General features: G+C 40.6%; 1 protein-coding gene across 7 annotated transcripts in view; it reads left to right on the top strand.

Moving 5' to 3' along the window:
• Nucleotides 1-26,679, top strand: part of LOC126480707 (ribosome-binding protein 1) — a 347,820-nt gene that overhangs the window by 100,765 nt on the left and 220,376 nt on the right. For all 7 annotated transcript variants that reach the window (XM_050103956.1, XM_050103952.1, XM_050103955.1 and 4 more), the window contains 4 exons: nt 12,965-13,107; nt 21,438-21,716; nt 25,198-25,344; nt 26,400-26,627. In XM_050103956.1, the coding sequence (XP_049959913.1) occupies nt 12,965-13,107; nt 21,438-21,716; nt 25,198-25,344; nt 26,400-26,627 (797 nt within the window). The remainder of the gene's footprint in view (nt 1-12,964; nt 13,108-21,437; nt 21,717-25,197; nt 25,345-26,399; nt 26,628-26,679) is intronic.

Here is a 26,679-nt window from a genome sequence, read left to right as displayed (position 1 = left end):
CAGATGGAAGTATGAACTAGAATTCTGGTTTTCGGTTGTTCCAGACTTAAAGTATCTGCATAATGTAAGTATAGTGTTTATTTTATTTCATTGTTATTTGTCGATTGCAATACATTCAACAAGTACATTCTACTTATTTTCTGTTTGCAGTGTGATGGAGTCGGAGAGCGTAATAGAGCAATTGTTGCAAAGACCGTTTCGTTAAAGAGCCTAAACGAAAATATGGCATTTGTGCAGTCTGGTAGACCCTGTCCAGAATTGCTTATCTCAAGGCAGCTCACAAAAAACAAAAGTGAAGAATACGTTAGTGTTAGACATGTCCACACGTCTTAGCATATCAAAAGAGAATGGTTCGCAGGGTGATCGAAACGTCAGTGTTTTGCTGGTCACGTTCATTGTTCGCAAAAGGAACATCTTTATCGTCAAACACTGAATATAATACTTTACCAATTTACACAATGCCTTAGAGGAACACGAGAAATCGCAGTCTCACTTTTTTTTCCTTGCTGTAACTGAAAGATTTCGGCACTACGCATATAGACATTCAGCAGAGTACATAGTTAAGCACTAATATTACACATCATAATTAGTCTACCACAAAAAATAGGCAAGTGCTGAAGAGCTTATTGACGTTGTATGTGTCATTGCTGTTCACGAGCTTCCGTTTCGCGGACATGAGGGGGACAGGATTCCCTCAACAAGGGTATAATGCAACACTAAGTAATCATCTTGAGACCTCCACAGTATTTGGCGTAATTTCAAACAGAATTCAAAATGACGTATTTGCTGTCAGTGAGGTACTTCCAGAAGAAGTAAGGAAGGAATTACACAATCAACAATGGTCCTTTTGTATCGGACGAAACATCAGATATAATTAATTCTTCGCGACTCTCAAATACTCTAAGGTACATCAATTCTGAAACTGGAAAGTTCTTAAGATTCGTCTCATCTACTGCTGCAAGTGCAGATACATCAGCCAATGAGTTCCTTCAGTGTGTGGTCAAGTTTGTTGACGAATTTTATCTAAGTCTTAAATTGCTCCAACATTTGACTGTGTGGCTGTTATGGATGGCCATTCGGGTGGACTTACGACCTGATGTTAAAGAACTATATCCAAAGGCTCTATTTTGTTCATTGTTTCAGCCACAACTTAAATCTAATTCTACCTTAGTCCGTTTCTTGCCTTAAAGGATGCAAAAAAAAACAATTTTTTTAGACATTAACAGGTTCGGATTCATTTTTCCATAAATCCTCAAAAAAGAATACATGTTCTAAATGAATTTACTGTGAAAAGAATGCCTCAGCACGGTGGAATTTTCATCCCATTTGGTTCACACAGCAAAAGTTCGCTGAATCTCATTTGTTGAATTCTTTCAACACATATTGGATGAAAGTTCAAATTGCAACAATGAAACACAAATGCAGCTCAAAGATTTTGTAAGTTTCTGACTAGTCTTGATACAAACTTTTTGTTATTGACATTCAGAAGAATTCTTTACTCCACAGACGTACTTTTAAATACCCTTCAGTCGAGACACGTAGATATTCTGTATTGTTCAAAAAAGATTCAAGTTACCAAAAGGTAAATATAAATATTGAACCTCAGGAACTCACGTTAAACGGGAACGTTTTAATTTAGATCCATATTAAGAAAGTGTGTCTATTGCGATATTTTTGACAATATAGTTGCGCAAATTGAAGAACGGTTTGAATCATTGCATCGCATCAATTTGAATTTATCTCTTTGCTCGACCCAAAAATGTATTAAACATAGAGAACAAAATTTCATGGATCTTCATTTGAAAAAGTGAAACAAACCCATAAGGGTGTGTTTGATTTCATTCGATTGAAAAATTACGTAACCGTGTTGTATGCCTATGAAGACTTTAGTAATTAATAACTGCAGTTTCATTTTAGTGCGATGTGTAATCCAGTCTTCAAACTTCGAAATTCAAAACTTATTCATTACTACAACGCACATTATAAATGAGGACCATGAAGGTATACGTCTCACGTGTCTGACTACAAAAGCCTAATTTTTCTCTGTATGGTATTGTTTGATCTACAGCCTGATCTTGGTGCTGCATGTCAAGATTTGCCGCAGGCTATACTTGTTAAAAGTATAAAAGTGGAAAAGTCGCAACACCAAAAAAAAAGTTGAGTAGTGAAACTTGACTACATTTGTCTAAGTAACAAATTTAAGCAATTATCATCGCTAGATCAGAGGTTAATGTAAGTGCGAGATGAGCGATTGCAACTGTGAAATGCCGCTCTACATTGATAACCGGTGTAAAGCTCCAGAATGTTGAATGCATTGTTATGTACAGATGGCAGTTCCAATAAGTGTTGCACTTGGTCAGTCAATACAGGGACAGTTAATGCTAGTTGCCGGCCGGGGTGACCGAGCGGTTCTAGGCGCTACAGTCTGGAACCGCGCGACCGCTACGGTCGCAGGTTCGAATCCTGCCTCGGGCATGGATGCGTGTGATGTCCTTAGGTTAGTTAGGTTTAAGTAGTTCTAAGTTCTAGGGGACTGATGATCTCAGAAGTTGAGTCCCATAGTGCTGAGAGCCATTTGAACCATTTAATGCTGGTTGTGGGTGACGCTGAAATTGTCCTGTGATATACTGTATGTACTCCGTTGGAGACAGATCGAGCAGGCCAACGCTACATGTCAACACTTTGTAAACCGTGCTGGGTTAAAACCGGTATGTGGGCGAGCGTTATGCTGTTGGAAAGCACCCCTTCAAATGCTGTTCGTGAATGATAGCACAACAGCTCGGATCACGTGATTGACGTACAGGTTTGCAGTCAGGTTCCATGGGATAACAACGAGATTGCTCCTGCTGTCATGCGAAATCGTAACCCTTACTAAACTCCAGGTGTAGGTCCAGTGTGTTTGGCACACAGCCAGGTTAGTTGCAGGCTCTTATCTGGCCTCCTAATCAACAAAAGGCCGTCATGGCCACCGAGGCAGAACTAGATCTCCACCCTGCCCTCCAATGAGCTCTCGCTTGAACACCAGTGAAATCGCAAATGGCGGTGGTTTGGGTTCAGTGGAATGCACGCAACGAGGCGTCTGTCTCGGAGCTGGCGTTGATGTAACCGATTGATAACAGGTCGTTGTCAGTGCTCAGATTGCCGCTGCAGATACGGTACGATGCGCCAAAGCCATAACGCCGATGTTCCCTCTCGGTAGTGGCACGTGGCCGTTTGGAGCCCAGTCTTCTGGCGACCGTCAGGCCCAGATCAACGGGGAGGAGGGGGGGGGGGGGGGGGAGGGGGCAATTTCGGAAGGCCTCAAATTATTCATATTCTTGAAGAATAAAAAAAACGTGTTTCACGTGGCGCAAGCGCCTAGCATCCAGCGCACGTTGGTATATGGATTTTTCATAAGATTCTGAAATGCATCCCTGTTCGTTTTCGAACACATTCTAAGTTGATTTCCGAGCGAATCGTAAGTTGATTTTTGTGCATAATGTACGCGATGTCTCTGTCAGGGGAATTTCCATCGCATTTAGAAATAACAAAAACTTTCCTGCAGACAAATGGGGACTGGGCCATACGAGTGCAGCCGTATAGAACCGAGCGGCTGAGCCAATCGCTATTTATGTTGTTGGGCGTTTTTACAATTATTAACGATTATAGAGTCAGGCTACCAGAGTGGAAATAAACGGATAACAGGTACGAACGATAATATGTAATCCTTTAGGTATATGAGAAAATGAAATATCTGACAAAATTTTTGCCAGATCGCTACACTACTAAGTCCCCTGTTACCAGCCACTGAAGTTCAATTCCCGGTATAGCACGGGAAAACGCGTTGTACGAACGCGTAATAACGCCTAACCAGAGAATAATCGCGGAATAATTAAACCGGCGAGTCTGGCAGTGTTAGTGAAGTTAACCAGAGACTTAAGTTTTGACAGTGGCAAGAATAGTTACAGAATTAATGACGACAACATCGTTTGTTAGAACTAGGAAGGAGAAGAAACGGGGACATCATACAAATTATATAGAAGAATATGATAATTCCAAATTTGTACTACTACTTTTCGATCTCGTGCTTGAGAATCCGGATGGTGTGAATGAGATGTGAAACTATTTCCTAACATAAAACTTTGCTTGTAGTGGGCCTAATAGGCATTTGATGTTGGTACTTCGTGAATTATATTCTGTCGTGTTATTTATGTGTATGAGGTAGACAAAAATAACCAGTGGCCATATTCCTGTCAAGTCTTTCTGCAATATCAGCTTCTCGAATCCCTATTATACGACATCGTTCAAACTTAGTGAGACGCCGATAATGGCGTCTTTGTCGCCTTAAAGGCATTATTGACTATCATAACAAACCACGTCCAGTCTCAAAGGTAACCAACGTTCACGACCGTTACAGCGTGTATTTAAAGCATAACTGATCCTCATAGTGGCGCTACTAGATCCACTCTGCAACTGGCACCAAATTTGAATAGGTACAGTCTTTCAGGCATAGAAGTACGCTTACCAACTTTTGTTTATCGCACAACTCCTCCTTGGTGTTGAAACTTTTTTCCGTCTGTCTAGATTTGTTCTTCAGCTCCGATACATGCATATGAATGTAAAACCTGGGCGAAGTGCTGGATATTAAAAACTCGTTGAGATTCGAAAAGAGTAGCCCACGACGAAAACGCTGCATTTGCTGACTGTTTTTCTGTTGACAGTTTCGAGTCGGTTGTAGATCTGGTGGAAAAGCATATTTTCTAACGTGCGTCTTTCATCCCTAGAGATGATTTTGAGAGGCGGCGTGGGTTACACGATGACAGGACGCTTCCCGAGATAGTAGTTACAGCAGATGGGAAGTTTTGAAATTCAGCGTGCAGATGCTTCTCTCGTAAAGCAGATTCTACAAACATGGCAAAGTGGGGCAAAAATATACTTCGCTGGATCTCATCTTTACTCCAAAGACTGGTTTAATTTAGCTCTGCCCGCTACCGGATTCTGCACAAGCCTCTTTGCCTCTTAATCAGTGCAACCTGCATCCATTTGAACCTGCATACCGTATGCGTCTACAGTACGCTTCCCTCCATTCCCCAGCTTCGTACTCTAGGATGTCGTGTTAGTCTTTTAGTCAAATTGTGCCATAAGGTTCTGTTCTCTTAAATTCGATCCAGTACCACCTTATTAATTTTTCGATCTACAATTCTGATCTTTAGAATTCTTCAGTAGCACAATATTTCAAAAGCTTCTATTGTCTTCTCGTCGTAACTGTGTGTAGTCCATATTTCACGTCCATAAAAGACTGAACTCCAGACAAACGCTTTGAGAAAGGGGGTCCTAACACGTAAATTTATGTTACGTGTTAACAGATTTCACTTTTTTCAGAAAAGCTTTCCTTGTATTTCATTAAGATCCTCCGTTCTTCGGTCATCCTCCGTTTTTTTTGTCCAAATAACTTTATTACTTCGGGTCTCATGTCCTCATCTAATTATCTCAGCATCGCGTGATTTAATTAGACTACATTTCATTATCCTGTTTCGCTTTTGTCGATGTTCGTCTTATGACCTCTTTCCAAGCCACTGTCCATTCCGTCCATCTGCTCTTAGAGTGCCTTGACACCTTAGACAGTTAAAATGTCATCGGCAAAGCGAAATTTTTATTTCTTCTTTTTTATCCTTAATCCTTTCTCCAAATTTCTCGTTAGTTTCCTTTACTGCTTCCTCAATTTACAGATTGAATATCATTTGAAATAGGCTACAACCATGTCTCTCTTCCTCCCCAGTCACAGCGTCCTTTTCGTAATCCACCGCCCCATACCTGTACCGACCGAGCTGGCTCAGTGGTTAGCACATTGGACTCGCATTCTGGAGGACGGTGATTCAGATCAGAGTCTCACCATCCCGATTTTAATTTTCCTTGCATTCCTCTAAACCGAAATGCCACGATGGTTCCTTTGAAGGGCACGGCAAATTTCGTTCCCCATCTTTGAAAGAATACGAGCTTATGTTCCCTCTAATAATCTCTATTTAGACAGGGCGGTAAACCCTAATCATCCTCCTTCCTTTTTATAACTGCAATGTAGTTTTTGTAAAAGGTTGAAGCATTTTATCTCCGTTACCTTCAGAATTTCAAAACGTGTAAGAAAGTTACAAATCGTCGTAATATCAGCTGTCGTCAGCAAGTAGTGTGACGCTTCTGCGTAAAATGATGAGGCAGATGGAATGTCGGAGAGCTCGAGTGTTGTTCTGTAATTGGATGAGGGTGCATAGTGTCGGGTTTCTGAACTGGGACGAGCTGTCGCAGGGCCTAGCCTCCAGCGCCTAGAGCGTAGCCTCGGGAGAGAACCCCGTCGTCGCCACACAGACATCTTTAGTGCGACTTTTTAAACTCCCCGGCCAATAAAGACCCCTTTTGTTGGGTTATCGAATTATGTGATATATTGCTCGGTCCAGGTTGGGGGTCTATCACATCGCAAAGGAAAGCTCCACAAGTAATGGCTAGTGACTTAATAATACCTGTCGAATATTTTGACAGCAATGGCCGCCATAAACGTGACTGACGCGATACTCATTCCGCTCCGCCAGTCACTTGCACTCCATCGGAATGCGTCATGACTCATGACTGACGAACTTTGCTATTCCTTTGATTCTGGAGCAACAAATCGTTGCTCACATCTGTCACTAAATAGATTTTCGTGAATCACAAGCGAGCAACGAGGCCATTTGGGATGTGCAACGGAAGCCGTTATTTCAAAGTTTAATCAATCATGCGATCGTGATAAGTGCGTGACATCGAGACGGATGTGTTGATAGTGACGGTGTCAGCTGCCTGATTTGACTGCCGTGTCTGGACAAACGGTTTCGCACGCGAGTTTTCTTGCTCCTCGTTTGTACCGTACACTTAATGCGTATTACTTATTAATATTCTCGGTATCCAATGTTTCGTTTCCTCGAGTACTAGCTTTTTGTCCGCTGATAGCTGAGGATGACCTGTCTAAAAAGTCAAACATCGGTTTGTAATAGATAAATACAGTAGGCCTACTCCTGGAAAAAAGGTGAATTAGTATGCCGCGCAGTGAAACAAGACTTGCCAGTTGATGGGAGGGTGACAGCCGGCAGCGTGGCTGCCTCATGCAAAGCTCGTTGTCAGCAGTAGGTGGGGTGGTGCCTAGGCAATCGGCCGGCCACAGCGGTGTCGTTAGAGGATCAAACTCGGCCACCGTGATTCCTAGTTTACCGGATTTTCTCAAACACTAAAGGCGGAGGACAAAACTATTCGAGGACTACTGCCGAGTCCTTCCGACCTAGATACTTCCGTGTAAAATTGGTGTGGAGAGAGGAACCATCCGTCACAAACATAGAATTGCTATCTTCTTTCTTACGTCACACTTAAAGTTGAAGAGAAGACGAGATTGCTGGCCGTTGTGGCCAAGCGGTTCTTGGCGCTACAGTCTGGAAACGCGACCGCTACGGTCGCAGGTTCGAATCCTGCTTCGGGCATGGATGTGTGCGATGCCCTTAGGTTAGTTATGTTTAAGTAGTTCTAAGTTGTAGGCGACTGATGACCTCAGCTGTTAAGTCCCATAGTGCTCGGAGCCATTTTCGAAGAAGAGATTCAAATTTCGGAAACCAGCTTCACTACCATGTTTAAGCGTTAGTCGTGAATCAATTTTCCTAGCCCGATCGAATATCTTTTTTCCGAGCATCGACACAAATCGTGCAAGTAAATCAGATGCTTCGATTTTCTCAGCACGATCAAGAGAGATCAGTACCTTTAATAATGAGAGAGTACTGTTTTTCTTATTAAAACTGGTGAATTCTTGAGGATTCGAAAAAAGATGTTGAAAAATCTTACCCACGACAATTATTGCGTACAAAGGTATCATAACCAAATAGATCTCGTACATTGTGGAACGAGTGCAACATAATCATTTCTGCAACATAACTGCGCTCAGACGTTTAGTAGGTTTTCAAATCTCAGAAAACTTGACATTGAGTACACACACATTCCTTACCTCACACTCAGAATTAATCAATGCTTTGTAACCAGCTATTGATTGTGTATTAGAGCCCTTGTCATAAAAACTGGAGTAAACATAGCAGTTACCAAATTAACTAGTTAAAAGGTTGTGTTTTGTACAGTGATAAAAGTTTTGGTGCATTTAGCAGCATATGTGAATACTGTCTGCTAAGTGTGTTGCGAATAGAGTCAGTAGCAAAGAAGCAATAAACTAAAACGTCTTGCCTAATGGGACAGTACATGAACAGTGAAAATGTAGTAAGCAGTAAACTTTTTTCCGTTCATCATTTTGGGGTTTCTCAGTGACAGAAAGTTTCGTCAAGAATTGAAATTGTGTGTAAAGTTTGTTGCAACTCTCTCATTCTCAAGTACTGGGTAGTGTGCATAGTAGCTGTACATGATGATAAATCACGTACATTATGTGACAAATAGTGCGGAAGTATGGAATAAACGCGTGGCAGACTGTGTAAGCATTGTAGTCATTACTTTGTAAAGTAGCCAGTCTTCTTCCTCGAGGTTCAAGCTATGTTCTTATTAAATGCAATCGAAATCGATCTGGCGGGATAGTAATAATAAATTTAAATGTGATGCAGCAGTTTTTCACGCATTCAGTGTTTTTGGCATCATATGTAGATATACAGGTACATTCATTACCATCTGCAAAATGCATTGCAAGTACTATCAGTATAGCAAAGGAGAAGTAAATTAAAATGTCACACCCGATGCATCGTCGTATCGGGGGAGTTGACAAGAAAAAGTTTCGAAAAAGCTTAAATTTATGTGGAAAGTTTGTTGCGAGTTACTAAGTGCTCTCGTTCTCAAATATGGGTGAATAAAATGTAAGCATTCCCGCGTCATCACCCCCACTAGCTTCATAGTTTGGTGTTTCTCACACTTTCAGTGATTGTTTGCAAAACAGTGATGTGTGTACCAAGTTGAAATGCGGGCAAGCAGACAGTTTTCTTAAAACTTTAAATCATGGTATCTTGTTTTTCTCTGTGATCTGATTCTGATGAACTAAAGTCTGTGTGTGCCCCAAATTATGCCCAAGTTACCTGCAAAAACTCCACTAATATTTGTCTAGTAGTTTTGGAGATTAGGGTCTTCATAAGACAGGTTTACATATTTACTATTGGTATAGATTGAAACATTCTGTGAATGTTATTGTTGTTATTGCATTCTAGGCAATTGTGCTATGTTAAATGTGAGCGAGAGCAAATTAAATATAGAACCATATATGAATTGCTCTCCATCTTGTAAAGATAAAATTTGCATATTGTCAATTAAAGAAAGGAATTAATAATTCGGTGCCCAATTTAATACTTCTTATTTCCTCTTACTCTACACAAAATTGTCTTGTCCACATTGTCAATATATTAAAGAGCAAGTACGAGACAGACAACCCAATCCCTTCTCAAAAGCAGTAGCCTATTTACATGGTGCGGGAACTGACTGGAGCACTAAAAATCCGACAGCTGTACCCGTATTTCTAGAATCAATATTCTCGTGCTTACATAACCGAGTAGAAGAGGTATTGTGAAATAAGATCACTGAATGCCAGCTTTGGGGGCTGTGGGAACTTAGGCATCTACCTCTTGTGTCTTCTCAGGTATATATCCTTCGTTTCCTAGGTTGACCTAGGTCTGTCCTCCGTTTCAGTTTGTAGTTCAGGACTTTCTTGGGTAGTCTTTCATCCCATTGGTATTCACAGGTTGTTTCCACCTACCTCAGCATTCAGTTAGCTTCTCATTAATAGGCTGTGCAATCGACTCGTCATAGATATTTTCAGTTCTAAGTAGATCTCCTCTAGTACAGCTCTTCACTCTCCTCAATAATCTCTTATATGCTGCCTGTATTTGGCTCTTATCTGTGTATCTGATTCTTGCTTTTGTACGACAGTATAAAATTTGATTTTTGTGTTTTATAGTAATGTCTTATTTATCACAGCAACTACTTCATGTGCATAATCAAGAAATCGAACGTGATTACCAATAATCAAAGATAATGGACAAAATTTACAGTTTTGTTAGTGGTGTCTGTGATAAGATGTCCTGTGAAACATTACTAAATGCTTTCTATGAAAACTACTGAGAACCCACTCATGGTGAAAATATTAGATCTAATGGTAACTAACAGACCTGACATCTCTGAGGAAGTCTACTTCGAAACTGGTGTCAGTGACGATGAAACAGTTACACCAACAATGAATACTACAACACAAAGTACATTTAAAACAAGTAGAAAGATTATATGTTCAGCAAGCTAGACAGAGAAACAGTAGTGTTATATTTTAATGAGGAAGTTGACACTTTCAGCTCGGATCAGGATCAGTACAGGAACTATGGCTCAAGTTCGAAAGAATAGTTGATCGTGTACTGGATACATATATAAGCTATAGGGTGGTTCTCCTAAAGAAACAGAGAGTACTGTATAATAGGTGTAAAACAAACTTGAAGCCTATAGGTAGATGCTGAATGGAACATGTTTGGCAGTCAGGAGAGCAATACATGAAGCCTTAAATGACTAATGTAACAGAATATTGTCAAATGATCTTTCACAAAAACACAAAGAAATTCTGCTCATATGTTTAGACTGTTAGTGGCACCAAAGTTAGTGTCCAGTCACTCGTGGATGAGGCAGGAATTGAAAGTGAAACTAGCATAGGGAAAACAGAAATGCTTAACTCTGTTTTCAAATGTTCCTTTACAAAGCAACACTGAAGAGTATTGCCACAATTTAATTCTTGTACCACTCAAATGATGAGTGAGATAGATATTGTGTCAATGGCATTGAGAAACAGCTGAAATTCATTGAAACTGAGCAAATCTCTGGGGCGTGACAGAATCCCTATCAAATTCAATTCCCAATTTGTTGCTGAGTTAGCTCCCCGTCTTAACTGTAATGTAGCGTAGATCTCTCAAACAAAAGGCTAAGCCGAGTAGTTGGAGGAAAGTGCAGGTCACACCTGTCTACAAGAAGGGTAGCAGAAGCGATCCATGAAACAGCCATCCAGTATTCTTGACATCAATTTGTTGTGTAATCTCAAAACATATCCTGAGCTCAAACCTAATGAGGTATCTCAGGCAGAATGACCTCCTCCATGTCAACCAGCATGGATTCTAAAAACATAGATCATGTGAAACCAGCTCTCACTTTTCTCTCCCGACATTGTGAAACCCATTAATTGAGACAGGCAATTAGATGCAGAATTTCTTGATTTCTGAAAAGCAATTGACTCGATACCACAGCTACACTTATTACCAAAAGACAAAATATATGACAGATCTGAGGATTGCGTGGGAGGGAGGATGCAGCGTGTTATCTTGGGTGGAGAGTCATCAACAAATGTAGAAGTAACTTCTGATGTATCCTGTGGGAGTGTTGGGTACCTTGCTGTTCTTGTTGTGTATTAATGACTCTGCAGGCAATATTAATAGCAACCTTAGGATTCTTGCAGATGATGCAGTTATCTGTAATTAAGTACTATCTGAAAGCCTATATATCACTCTTTATTGTACATACTACTAAATCCAGGAAGGACAAGTGCTTGTCATGTTTGAACCCATAAAATGGGATTAGCATAAACTGTGAAACAGAGAGAGAAATATTTTCTGGCACTCTGATGATGTAGGGGATTTTATTGCTGTCCAGGCAGTAGTCCGCAGCTGATCTATTGGAGTCTGCTATAAGGATAGCTTTTGCCTGTTGCCATCACTTCACCACTATTCTATTACTTAAAGAAGACCTGTAACATCTCATGGTATTAACACACCCTTACTACTCAGTACAAGTGGTATTTGACACCCCTTCCCAATTTTTATCCAGAATTTTCTATTTCATTGCTTTGTGTCCGAGTTGGGACACCGTGTATGCTGTCCAAATATAGGAGAATGGAGTTGCACAGGGTTCTGTGCTGATAATGACCCTTGTTTTGATAGCAGGTAATGAGTTGTAAAGTCTGTGGTGCCTATTGTCCCACTGTCGCTGTATGTGGATGACGTTTGTATGTACTACCGTGTTTCAACCACAAATGTTGCTAAATGCCAGCTGCAAGGTGTCAGGGAAACCACGCCCATGGCTTCCAGTTTTTCGTTGCAGAGACATGTGTTGTGCACTTCTGCTGACACAAAACTGCAAATCCACTTCCAGAACTTCACCACATCAAGCAATTAATTATGAACGTAGATTCGGTTTTATGTGGTGCTCATTTGACATGCCCATCACATATTTGTTAGCTTAAAACAAATGTGACTTGTAACTCGATACAATCCACTGCCTCAGTCGCTGCACTTGAGTTTTTGCTTTGTATAGGGGACTGCACAGCCAGTTTATAAAATCCATCATGGACATCTTCCACCTCCTTTTATTGCAAGGTATGAATTCCTCATGGGAGAAAAGATAGAAAGCATTACTACAAAAATTGTGACAGACTTATCTGATAAGGGAAGACACAGTGAGAATGTAAATTACATTTCTGCTGCCATGGTTACAAATATATTGCTCCATAAAGGAATTTCAGAACTGAATCATGATGGTTTATTATCTCCTATGTTGTATGAATGTAATTCGTAAGTTTTGGAACTACAGTTATTTTGCATTACCATCCCAAATGCACAGCAGTATCTACATGTGCTGTCTTTCTTGTCACTTGGAATGTTTCTTGAAGCTTCACTGAATCATTATCCGAAGGTGAAGGCACAAATGCTTCTACGGTCTGCCCAGTTATGTTATTTAAGAGTATGCACTGGAATAATATCTTACTTTTTACTTTGTGTTGTTCAGCCATATTCTTCAGAACTCCCTTCTCCTGTTCCCCCTCCTCCTCCCCCTCCCCTTCCCCCTCCCACCTTTCCTGTGTGTCCGTGCAATCTTTTATGCAATCAGATTGATGAAACATTTTTCTTCGTAGAAAGTTGTGTTGAAACTGTATTCATTTGCATTTTTTCCTTACAACACTGGTTTGTTGCAGATGGGGAAAATGAAACTGTAAATGTTAGTCTTCTGATGTCATTGTTACGTAAAGCAGAGCTGTCAAGGACTGAAGTTCAAGGAATGATTGAACTGCTCCTCAACAAACAAGGTTCAGGTGCTGCAAGCTCGGAATGGATTGAGGTGAGTGTGTATCAGTATTCAACAATCTGAAGACATACCATGCCATAAAATGCACTTATTGAATAGACCAACTTCTGTCCCAGTGGAACATCTAAACAGAGATATGAGTAAATAGAAACTGTTAATCATTGGAAAAAATCCTTTTTATACTGATGGATAATAAATATTCTGTTGAAATTTCTGGATACATTTACACACAGTTACTGTGAATCAACATTCTGCTCAGATAGCATCTCTGTATCCATGGTTGTAAAAAATACAGGGTTTTCATAATTAAATTCATAATTAAACTCTCAGTTTCAAAACACTGTAGAAAGAGGGCCACTGCTCAGAATGAGGTCAAATTTGAACAGCATATTATTGACACAAGGGGAAACCTCATGGGGGGGGGGGGGGGGGGGGGGGAGGAATCCCACCCCCTTTACTTCCCCACTAGGTCGTCACCATGTGTAGCCATTCCATGTGGTCTGGCTATTATGTACTCATGTGGATGATCCAAATGACAACACAAGGATCACAATTCTAACACCTGAACTGACACCACCTTGTGTATGCCTACGAATGGTCACGTCTTTTTTCAGCTACGGAACTCCTGGCTATGATCACTGTGCTAGGTAGCCCTTGCTGCGGCTGGTTGGCACCCACAGTGTGAGCTCCTGATTGGAGTGAGTGGTACCAGGACTAATGCTCTGCACATGAAGCTTTTTCAGCTCCGTACTTTTGACACCTGTTCTGTGTTCGTCTTTTCAGACAGGATCAGTTTTCTCTCTGCTCCTACTTTTTGCTTCCTTGGCCTTCCCCTTTCTGTCCACACCCTGCAAGGGGGGTCACGCCCACCATTCCATATTACTTGGTTTGTTCCAGAACAGATGAGGAGAATTTCATTGCTAACAAACCGCTCTTTTTTGTAAAACATCGCAGATAAGTTTGGTGAAGTTCACTCACTTAATAAGATGCAAACTGTTTCCCTACTGATGAAAATCTCTTCTGCCAGTCATTTGGCTTCTTGTCATGCTTGCAAGTGCTTAGGAGACATCGCAGTAAGCATCCCTCCTCTCCAGTCATTAAAATGACTAAAGCCATTATCTCCTGTAGGAACCTCCTCCTACAGTCAGATGAGGAAATCTGGCACAGAGCAGCATTCATTTTGTGTGGTGAGTCCAGAGGCGTCTTAAGGACAATCACATTGATACTAGTGCTTTCATCCTGGCTTTTGAGGGGGACATCCTTCTGGAAACAGTCGGAGTTATGGTTTACTGTTGTGATGTGAAGCTGTATATCCCACCTCCCATGTGCTGTTTCTGGTATCTCTGTTTTGGTCACATTGTGATGAGGTGAATCCTATTTGCAGTGACTGCAGCCACCCTGTCCATATGAGGTGTCCTTGCACCCCACCACCAAAGTGTGTAAATTGTTCTGGTGCACATTCCCCTCGCTTGCTGGACTGCCCCATCTATAAAAAGGAAAGGAAGATTCAGGAATTCAAAACTCTTTACTGTCTCTCCTACTTTGAGGCCCACAGAAATTTGACCATCTTTACCCAGTATCTTTAGTGTCTACCTTTTCTTCTCTTCGGTCCTTTCCTCTTCCTCTTTCCTCCTTAATCTCCAACCTGATCCCCTTCCCTCTCCTACTCCCTGGCATTTCCCATTCCTTCCCCTCATGGAGTCACACCTTCTCCTCAGCCAGAGAAGAAACCCCCATCCTCTGGCACACACTGGGGATGCGGCTTCCTCTAGCAGCTTCCCTCCCAGGATCTCCAGGACAGGAAACCTATTACTTCAAGTTAGGTGCAGGACTTGTGCTCTGTGGTCCTGAAGGCTACTTGTTCTCTTTCGGATCTTGATACTGATGTGACCACACTTCCTCTTACCTTGAGGATGCAGAGGAGGAGAAGGATATGAAGAAGATGCGTACGTCTTGGGGCGAGGCCCGCCACCCTCTCAATCGGGGTCCGATCTTGCACTCATTGATGTCACTCTGTACTTACTGGTGATGGACACTAATTTGGCACAATGACTGATTCTGGACCATTTGACGTCCATCCAGTCTCTTGTACTACACTCAAACGGAACTGTAATGGCCTTGTCACCTTCCAGAATTGCAGACTCTTCTTCCTCTCTACTCTGTAGCTTGTATTGTATTGCAGGAATCTCTTTTTGTGGATACTCACTCATTAACTCTTCAGTATTTTCAAGCCTTCTGCCAGAGTATCCGGTGATGTCTATTGGTATTGGTTGTATCTGGGTTCCTCATCAAATTGCGCTGGAAGCGGTGGTTGTTCGGGTCCATTTAGACTCTGTAGTAATTATCTGCAATCCTTCTCACCCCCCTACCGGCTTCCTATGCTTCCTGCTCTTCTTGCCCTCCTTAAACAGCTCCCCCCCCCCCCCCCCTCCTTCTCCTTAGGATTTGAATGCCTATAACCCTCTTAACCTCTGTGAGATGGTACTGCAGTTACTGACTGGGCCAGGACTGTTGAAGACCAGTTGCCTTCTAAATCCTGGAGGCCCCAGACACTTTAGTGCGGTACTCAGCACTGTGTCAGTGACTGATCTTTCCATCTGTAGCCTGGGTTACTCCTCTTCGTTCAATAGGAAGTTCATGACAATTTGTAAGACAGCAATCTTTTCCGATTGTCTTATTTTTTCTCTGGTGTCACTCACCTGGACGCCCTCCCAGATGCGTCTTTACTGCTGCCATATGTGTCTTTACTGATGCGGATTGGGATGTATGTTTCTGGCTGCCATCGAGATTGCTCCACCAGGTGACAACACTGATGAGACCATACAGCGTTTCATCCTTTCGGCAGCTGCTTCACAGTGCCATCAACCTTGGGATCTCCCAGATGGAAGACAGCTCTTTGGTTAACTCCCAAAAGTGGTGTGGCTGTTAAAGTCCATCATCATGCCCTCCAATGCTACAAATGGCATCACTCTCTCGACCACCTCGTGGCCTTTAAACAGCTTTGTGCCTGGGCCCTTTATCTGTTAAACACCAGAAACTGATTTGTTGTGAACGATATGTCATTGCCATAAGGCAGCATACTCCTTCTTTGTAGGTATGGGCAAAGATTAGGTGCTTTTTCGGCTGCCCTCATCCTACAGTGTACTGTTTAGTGAGTGGGAATTCACCAGTGCCCTTACTCTCTGCCCCAACATGGCTGATGGACCAGACTGGGTGCACAGCCAGATGCTTCAGCACATGTCAGTGGCTAACCAACATCATATGCTTGCCTTTTTTAACCATCTCTGAAAAGAGGAGAAGTTCCCTTCCCAGCGTCGCGGAAAGTGTCGTTACTCCAGTTCAAAATCTGGTAAACCAGCTCTTCAGTTAGACAGCTGTAGTCCAGTCAGTTTAACCAATGTCCTCTGCATGTTACTTGAACTTATAGTGTGTTGAAGTACATATTGGAACCTTAAATTCTGGAAACTTTAGGATTCAACACAGGGTGGTTTTTGCTTAGTCTCTGCTACTACAGATAATTTACTCTGCATGGAGTCTGCTATCTGAACTGCTTTTGTCTGGTGTCAGCACACTGTTGCAGTCTATTTTGGTCTGCATAAAGCTTGTGATACCACATTCTTGCCACCTTACATGAGTGGGGCCACCATATCATGCTCCAGATTTTTATCCAGAACTTCCTTTCATGTTGCACTTGTCACGTACAGGTTGACTCTGCCCAAAGCACCTTCCATCTACAAAAAATGGGGTTCTGTTTTGAGTGTCCCTCTCTTCTTCTTCTTCTTCTTCTTCTTCTTCTTCTTCTTCTTCTTCTTCTTTTTCTCTTTTCATCAATGGTCTGTTGGTGGCTGTGGGGCCTGTGGTGTCCCCCTCTTTGTATGCTGATGATTTTTGCATTAATTTTTGTTTGTCTGCGATGGGCGTTACTGAACACCGACTGTAGAGAGCAACACACAGGACACATTCTTGGGCTCTCACTCATGTCTTCCATTTTTCAGCTGCTGAGACCTGCATTATCCACATGTCTTTGCTGTACAGTCCATCTTCATCAAGATCTGTAGCTTTACGGCCAGTCCCTCACTGTGGTGGATTCTCATCAGTTTTTGGGGACTGTTTTTTGAGGCCTAGCTGACACGGCTCTCTCATCTTCATCAACTATAGTAGACATGTTGGTTGTACCTCAGTTTTCTTCGATGCCTCAGCAACACCAAATGGTGACCATACCACTCTACTCTGATAAGGTTCTACACAGCGGTGAGCCTGTCCCATTTAGATTAAGTGTGTCTCACATACAGCTCAATGTCACCTTCAGTGTTACAGAAGCTGTACCCCATACACTTTTGTGGGGTATGACTGGCAACTGGTGCCTTTCGAACTAGCCTTATGATCAGCCTCCTACCTGAGGCAGGGGTTCCATTGCCGCTGGTTCTGTGCAAACAACAGTTGATCGCTTATGCATTAGTAACTGCTGCTCTCTGGAGCACCCAAACTGCCATCTCCTCTTTGCATATACAGAGATCCACCTCTTGCAATGGCGGTTCAGGTCTGGGGTTACAGTTGCCATCTGCATCTGGTCCCTTTTTCTCCTCTAACACATCTTCTCTGGGCTCACTCGTACACACCTCCATGGTGCATCCTTCATCCACTGCTCTGTCTTGACCTATCTCAAGGACCGTAAGATTTGGTTCATTCTGAGGCCTTCTGCTTCAAATTCTTCTCCGTTCTTGGCCCATTTTGAGGGCTCAATAGTAGTCTATACTGATGGCTCGATGGTTGCCAGTTACGATAGCTTTCTGTATATTCATGCGGGATGTAGTGAACTTTGCTCCATGCCAGATGGCTGCGATGTTTTCACTATGGAGTTGGTAGCCAGCTCTTGCACTCTAGAGCACATCTGTTCGTGCTCCAGTGAATCCTTTGTCATGTGTAGTGACTCTTTCAGCAGTTTACCACCTCTTGATGAGTGTTACCGTCGCCATTCCTTGGTCCTGACTAGCCAGGATTCCCTTCTTGCCGCCGGCTGGTGTGGCCAAGCGGTTCTAGGCACTTCAGTCTGGAACCGCGCGACCACTACGGTCGCAGGTTCAAATCCTGCCTTGGGCATGGATGTGTGTGGTGTCCTTAGATTAGTTAGGTTTAAGTGGTTCTAAGTTCTAGGGGACTGATGACTTCAGATATTAAGTCCCATAGTGCTCAGAGGAATTGAGCCATTTTCCCTTCTTGCCCTTGAACAATGTGGACACTTGGTGGTCTTTGTCTGGACCCCAGGGCACATTGGGATCCTGGGGAGTAAACTGACAGGCTGGCCATATTGGCTACTGGCAAGTCAGCTTTTGAGAGTGGTTTTCCGGGATCAGACCTTCATTTAGTATTATACCATCAAGTTCTAAGGATTTGGAATAGAGAATGATTTACTCTGACATTCCCGAGCAAAGTACAAGCGATAAATCTGTGGAGGTCCCCCATGCAAGCCTCTACCAAGAACTCCACCATCCTTTGCCAACTCTACATCAGCTATACGTGGCTGACTCAGTCACCTCCTCCATCACGAGCATCTGCCCCTCGGGTGCCATGTGGTCCATATTTAGCTGGATTGCCTTAACCTAGCCACCCTGCAGTGGACTTGTGGTCTTAGTGACGAGCTATCCCTGGTGTACATATCCCTGGTGTACATATTGTATACTTAACCCTTAACTACTATGGTCATTCGCAGGATTACAATTACTATGGAGGGGTCTTGCAGACCGCATTTTTCTATTTTATATATCAAACCAGAAATTTGCTGAATAGATATAGTTTCTTGACTTCCAGTCATTCATCACACTTCTTAGAAGCGGCTTTTGTAGAAATTTGATTTTTTTTAAACACTGCGGTATTTTAAACACTTCGACAATTAAAACAAAGAGAAATCTGGAGTATATTTTTATTTTATGAGTTACGAAAATAACAGCAAACAGTTTGCTCTCTACTCACACATAGATTTTCATCAGAGGCATTATATTACAAATTGGCAATATAACTAGGTGGAAAAATCTGACATGACTTATGATAAATTGTGTGCGAAGTCAGCTTTCAGTTTATGAGTCACTTTGCAATGTAGAGCGAATATTTCAGTCCATAAGTCTATGAATAGAGAAACTTTGCCACCATTTTACTTCTAAAATTAAAAGTAAAAACTAAATACTTGTTCTCATGTGCCACTGAATCATACTTAAGTCAATTTACACCTGCAAACACTCCACGCAGACCTTCCTGGAACACTCCAAACAAATCGGAACACCACGCTATTGACATGGATACTTTGTTTTCCTCTTCAGACGAGGAGGGCAAAAGGTGCACGTTTTAAGATTTTCGAATTCTTCTTTCAGTGTCTGAGGCTCATCTTGCAAGTGAAGACATCTGTCTCACATAACACACGTTGCACAGAAGGCCCAGCTTTCCCCGCCATGGAGAAACAGTAGCATGCAATAAAAACGTGTCACGCAAACACTATGGTACGTCTGTGAGACCTCTCAAGGCTAATAATTACGAAACAAAGAGCAGCAACAATGCAAGAATGCTGGCACGTGTAGCTTGACAGCCAATAGGAAGGTACATGGAAGAGTCCATTTGGCTTTGCAGGGGTGTGAGACATATCTCGACACAAAAATTACTAGCGGTCTGAGAGATGGTCGATAGTAGTTAAAGGTTAAACAGGGCCATCTACTGGCCAAATTTTCCAATGGTTCTCTTTCTACAGTATTTTGAAATCCAACTTAATTATGGACATGTAAATTGCACGAATGTCTAAATACACAGTTGAGAAGATAGACAGACAATAAAACAAAGCAATGTCTTCAACACTTATACCAACAGGTAGCACTGATTGTATTGTTAAGATTTATTTTTACAATCTCTCTCTGGCAAAGATGGGAACAGCAATGCGTGTTACATAAGAATGTGCAGTGGTGTAGAATTCGTGTGACAAGCTCACCACCTTTTTTCTGCACTGGTGTGACATACCACAGATAAAACATACAGACGACTTTCAATTGCCTTCACAGAATTATGCTAGAAGTAAGGCACTCTCTCTTCAGATTTCTTGTAAATACTACTTCTCAAAGTCAATTATTCAAAAACAGTTTTAATCGCATTTATTATTATTATACTGCCATGTGGTTTCAACCCAACGTAGGGGTCATCTTCTGGGCATTTACACCATTGGGCGACTGCTGGTGGGGTCACTCCTGTTACGTAACGGCAGGAAATTGATTAATCATACTAATCGCTGCTTCATCTCTACAACCATGTTGTCCAAAAAACTTGTCAAAGTGGTATACATAATGCAGCCTTGTATATTGTGAAGTGATGAATACAAGGTGAGAGTGTGGGAATATGTTAAATGATTCTTAGTACTAAAGGCGTTCGCTTGCTGGAACACCTGTAAACAATGAAATCAGAATAGATGTTTTAGATAAAACAACCTACTGAAACAATGTTTCAGTTCTTTATTTTGTAAGTATTCATGTCAAAGGACCACGTCACTCTGTATTAAGAAAGACATTGTCTTCAGATTTTTCTTAAAATAAGGAGTTCAAGCAAATGTACTGAAATAAGTGAAGATGAAAATAATATATGCTGTAACTTATCATAGGATTTGTATACTTTTGTTGGAAAGACACCAAGTTTTCTACAAAATAAGATGATGATTCAGGGTAAAATGAAATAAAGAAGGAAAAGGTTGAAATCAAATACTCGGAAGTCATTATATGTAATTTATTTTATAATTCCTATGAATTTGCTGTGTTGTAACTCTCTTCCTTCATGGTCTCACATTAATTGTCCTAATATATGCCTGCGATAGAACAAGTATTAAAATAATACTGGTAATTCATGTGTTCACGACTGTATTAATAGTATCATCATGCATTTTGTTGAATCCTTATTTTTCATAAGCGTTATTGTGTAACCTACCAGTGTGCCATTTGAAATCTTACGAAGAATAAATACAATGTTGTGAATAAATTAAAAAGATTTAAAAGTATACTTATTATTAGTGTACATTGAACAGTTAGATCAATGATTGATTCCCACACAAATCCCACATGTGGGTCAAGTTATTGAAACTTTATGGCAGATTAAAACTATGTACCACAGTGAAACTCGAAAGAGAAAGCTATTGTTTCAAAACTTCTGGATTGTTGTAAGATTTTGGGAGTTGCTCTTGAACTGACTGTAGTGCAACCTCAGTTTATAATGAGATATTACGACTGGAGTGTAAAATGACTAACTTATGACCTTTTTACCTGTGTAGCTGAAAATGTGTTAAGACTCTTTCCCTTAATCCTCCCACAGGAATCAGTGACGTCAAATATTTTTGTTCGCAGGGAAGGCAAGATCCTGTTGTCAAATTGAAAAAACAGCTAGCAGAGAAGGAAAAAGCCCTTGCTGAGGAGCAGGAGGCTTCCTTAGCATTCCAGAATAAACTTAAGGAGGTGCGTTCTGAATATAATGCAGAACGTTCACGACTTAACCACAGCTGCAGGCAGCTGGAGGAGGCTTTGGTAGCCAAGCAGAATGAGTCCCAGGCACTAGCTGCACGTTTGCAGCACACACATGATACTGCTGTTGCAGAAAAGCAGCAGATGTCGCAACAACTCCAGCAGGTATGTACAGTGCCCTGCATTTTTAATTTTTCTTTGAATGTGTGTTAGATTCTTTTTTAATACCTGTTTCTGTTTCAGTATAGTGAAGAATTAAATGTGAACTTCTGTTTTTTGCAGGATTGAAATTGTTGAATTTTTTTAGTAGTGAATAGTTTCTTCTTATCCAACTACATTTGCTCGGGTTCATTTGTAATGAAGTAGAGAACTGATGTTGCTGCAAGGTCTTTTCTGATGTAATAATGTTTTCACTGTGGTAGAATGATAAAATAATGACATGTTGTCAATCTGTGGGATTCCAGAAAGTTGGAAGAGAGATAATAAATGTGAGAGTTCTCACATGTCTGATTTGTGCTAGCTTGGAAGCAGTTCAGCTGCAGTGTGTTAAATAAGTAACTCGGACACTGAAGAAACATATTTAATTATACCTAAAGTGGCAGTGTAACATGTAACATAAACTTAGGATTTCGTCGATGTTGGTGGAAAATGCAAAAAAATTCAGCTGATCATTATAGAAAAAAAATAACTTGGTCCTCAGCTGTATTTATTGATGTAAGAAAATTATTTCTGATTGATTTAGTATCTAATACCATTAATTATTGTACACTTAGTTACATCCCTAGTTCACAAACTGTAGCTAGGACTAGTACCAGTCTTTTATAATGTGTGAACAAAATATATACATCATATGTTAAACCTTATTTGTCCACCTCACTTTTATTTGTCAGCTGTATGATGGAGCAATAGATAAATCTCATGATTTCCAACATTAATAGGATTAAAAATTAAAAACTGTGCTGCCACAGCTGTTGATACTTTGATATTCAAGATATTGCAGCTCAGTTGCTGTTAAGAAATAGTTTTTCCGTGCCATTTACATTTGTTGAACAACTTCAAATGTCCTGAATTTTGATGTAATCACAAATATACATTAGTTACAAATAACTATTGTTATGCTGCAAGACTGTCTTATGTTTATGACCTCACAGAATGCTTTGGTACAAATGAAAACAGTTTTAATTAGCATGTAGTTTTGTACTAAGCCTCATGATAGGTCAAAGAGTGTAAATACCACTGAAACACTATGCACGAAACCTATCTACAAGCAATTGACACCACCGAGTGCTCATGTACATAGCGGAAAACTAACATGGTCTAGCAGTGCTGCTCAACAGGAAAACAAACAGTATGGTTGATGTTATTTGACATAGTTCTGATTGTGTAATAGAATATTTTGATTTGCAAGTACTTCTAAATTAGTTCAAAGTACAAAAAAGCAACTTATAATCTGCTAGTACAGAAGAAATTACATACAAAAGAGTAGAGCGATAGTAAAATTGCATCAATAGATCTTACAAAGACACCGTTTTCAGTAATAAGAAACATCAAGAAATTTCATAAAAAGTGTTAACTGATGAGCATGAAATGACACTTGTTACTCAAGCAGGAATATAGAAAACAATAAAATGATACAAACATAGGAAGTTAATTTATGATCATTTGTGTGATATAACTTACATTGCATTAAATTAAAAAATATTACTTCATAATGTCAAATGTATAAACAAGCAAAGAAAGATCATAAAAGTGACTTGCTGTTATCTCTTCCTTCTATATATTCTCCCAGGTATTTAAATTTGTCCTCCTCTTTCATGATGCCATCTGGGGTGTCCTGATCACCAGTGGTATTCATTTTCTTTGTCTAGTGGGAGATGATGATAAATCCACCACTTCTGATTACCTTAGGTTGTCAAGTTGTTTCTTTGTATTCTCTCCCATCTCACTCAATACTACTGTCAACCTTTTTGTCCTCCAGATGTCTTTTGGTATTCCCATTTCCTGTTTATTTCTTTCCAATGTCTGATCATCATGTCCAGTGTTACGCTCAAAGAAATCTGTGACACTCCAGCTCTCCATTGGACACTCTTTCAGTAGTGCTCATCTGAATCTTGCCCCTTTCTTTCTGTACATCAGAGTTTACATATCTGTTCTTCAGGATCATTTCAAGAACCTGTTTGTTGAAGTCAGATGGCTGCATGAATTGCGTGAAGGTTACTAAGATCTTTCTGTTCTTTAAGACCCTGCATTCTGTCAGATGTTTGTGGATACAGGTCTGTTCTGTACATCTTCATTTGTTCCTAAAGTCTGTCTGATAGCCTCCAAGAGTATTTTCTGTTTTCCTGCACTCTTCATGATGAATCCAGAAGCATGTTACATTTGACCTTTAGTGGTAATATTCCTTCAGGGTTTTTTTTATATACTTCTTGTCCCTTTCTTATGTATTAGCACTATTTTAATGTTGTTCCATCCTTCAAATAGCTTCTTTGTCCTCAGTGCCTTGCAAGTAAACATGGACAGCCAGAATAAAGTTTTCACTCTGCAGTGGAGTGTGTGCTAATATGAAACTTCCTCGCATATTAAAACTGTGTGCTAGACCTAGACTGAGACTCGAACTCGGGACCTTTAAATTTCATGTGCAAGTGCTCTACTGACTGAGCTACCCAAGCACAACTCACGACCTGTCCTCAAAGGTTTACCTCCACCAATACCTCATCTCCTACCTTCCAAACTTCACAGAAGCTCTCCTTCAAATCTGGAAGGTGTAGATTAGGTACTGGTGGAAATAAAGCTGTGAGTCATGCTTGGGTCGCTCAGTCGGTAGAGCACTTGCTGCGAAAGGGAAAGGTCCCAAGTTCCAGTATCGGTCCAGCACACAGTTTTATTCTGCCAGGAAGTTTCAAGCTTGGTCATGTTGTTTACTTTCTTGTTGCTCCCCATTATCATCTTGACTGTTATCCCATCTTCTCCAGATGTCTAATTATTCTTTAGGTTGCTAATGACCTGTGAGGCTTTATTCATGGTTGGAGGTTCACAGTTACGCAGATCGTAAAGGTGCTCTACAAGTATCCTACAGTTTCTCTTCGCAATAATAACCAGTTATCCTTTCTTATGTCTTATGAAACAGGTCTTTGTTCCTGTAAACTGTGAGGCTGTTTCTAAATTTACTGAAAAAAAAAAACCACTGCAGTTGTTTTTCCAAAATTTGTCCTTCATCTCGTCCAGTTCCTGCTTCATCCTTTGTTCTAGTTCATCTTTTATTTCTGGCCACTTTCATCATCACTCCTAGAAAAATCTCCCATTCTTCTGTATTCTCGTTACTCCAGTCTCTGCAGGTGCCCTATGGCTTCCTCACTGTTCTTTTTCCACCACCAGTGCTTATTTTTTGCTTTCCCCATAATTCAGTCATAATTAAAGTTCAGCTTTGTCTTCACCTTCATTGTGTAACTACATTGCTTCCCTACATTTGTCTTGGTTACATCGTAATTTGTCTTTCTCCATCCAGTTTTGGGTTGCCCTGTTTGATAAAGAACTTTTTTTTCCAATGAATTAGTAGCATTTTGAACTTTTAAATCTACAAATTTTCAATATTAACCTTCGTATTTTCCTGAAAATTTTTTCACTAATTATGTTGTACATTTTACAGCTACAGTCAAAGTTAAACGAGGAGCGATTAACAGTGAGAAAGCTGCAGGAAGAACAAGCAAAGTCTCAAAGTGTACAGGATCAATTACTGAATCAGCATCAGCAGTACGAAATGCACATCAGCCGTTTGACAGAGCAGCAACAAGAGGTGTAGTATTAATTCATTTTTGTTGTTGTTTGTGCTTAAAAGCTGTTTACTTATGAATAAGATTTTAATATTTCTATGAATACATTTTCTGAACTGAATAATTTCAAAAACTGCACCTGATGTTTATTTTGGAGGAGCCAGTGGTGGGTGGGAGGGGGGGGGGGCACATACTACAACTTCATTGCTGTTCAGGTCCAGGATCTGTTTGATATCTTTTCATCTTAAATATTCTTGGTGACTTTAATTCTTAATATTAGTAAAGTTGCACCATTAATTCTTCTGCAGACTAAGGGAGCTATCAATACGATAATTTTAAGATCTCATTTAACTGCGGTCACTTGCTAAGGATGAATTTATTCATTCCTTTATTGAGAATAAGAATATATTCCTGCCAAAACCCATTGTGTTACATTACTGTATAGGATATCAGAAATCTCTTAACAAGGGTAAGGTTTTGAAGTAATTCGCCATACATTTTTAAGTAAGTTTATCTCACCACGCTTCACATGTTACACAGACTAGATGAATAAACAAGAAGAATTAATTACACTCAGATTTGTACCAATTTTTCTCATCATTCCTATATGAAGCTGGCAGAACATAGTTTTTGCTTGAGGCGGTGTACATTGTAGGACCTCACAATTCAGCAAGGAAGAGTACAACTTGTTCTGAAAGCCGCCACCCCAGTCTGAAAAAAGAATGTTATTTGCTGCAAGAGTTATTTCTAAAGGAATGAATTTTATTGGTTGATAGAAAATTGAGAAGGTTTTCAGATGTCTACAGTGCATGTTGTTTGCATACCCATTTACTGTGAGTTGTCATTGATCTGCGGCTTTAGAGAGCTGAGGCAATTAGTAACTGAGTAGCATATTATCAGTAACAGCTTGAGCCCATATCTTAATAACATGTTGCAGAGGAATTATGTGAAACAGAGATAAGTCTGTAGCTGTAGTTGTTTATATTGATGACCGTGGTTTACATCTGTGACATGTGATAGTTAATTGTCGAGTTTGTTTCTCTTTCTGATTCTTTTATTTTGTTCCTCCTTTTTACAGTCCGAAACAGCCTACAAATCACAGATTGCACAGCTCCATGCGCAGCTGCAGGAGGCAGCAAATGTTAATGCAGAGTTTCAGGCTCAACATGAAGAAAAAATTGCTGAAAATAAGATGCTTATGGATAGGATAGCATGTTCTGAAGGACAAGTACTTCACCTCGAACAGCAGCTGGCCCATTTCAAAGAGGCAGCTGATCATTCTCAAGAGATCAGTTGCCAGCTTGAGGTATGGGTTCTCTCTTTTTCTTGGTAAATATTTGGTGAGTGGTAGAAAGTTA

Source organism: Schistocerca serialis, chromosome 5, assembly GCF_023864345.2.
Source record: "Schistocerca serialis cubense isolate TAMUIC-IGC-003099 chromosome 5, iqSchSeri2.2, whole genome shotgun sequence".
In the NCBI taxonomy this organism is placed as follows: Eukaryota; Metazoa; Arthropoda; class Insecta; order Orthoptera; family Acrididae; genus Schistocerca; species Schistocerca serialis.
The sequence above is the reverse complement of the archived record's forward strand: the minus strand, read 5'-3'. Positions and strand labels throughout refer to the sequence as shown.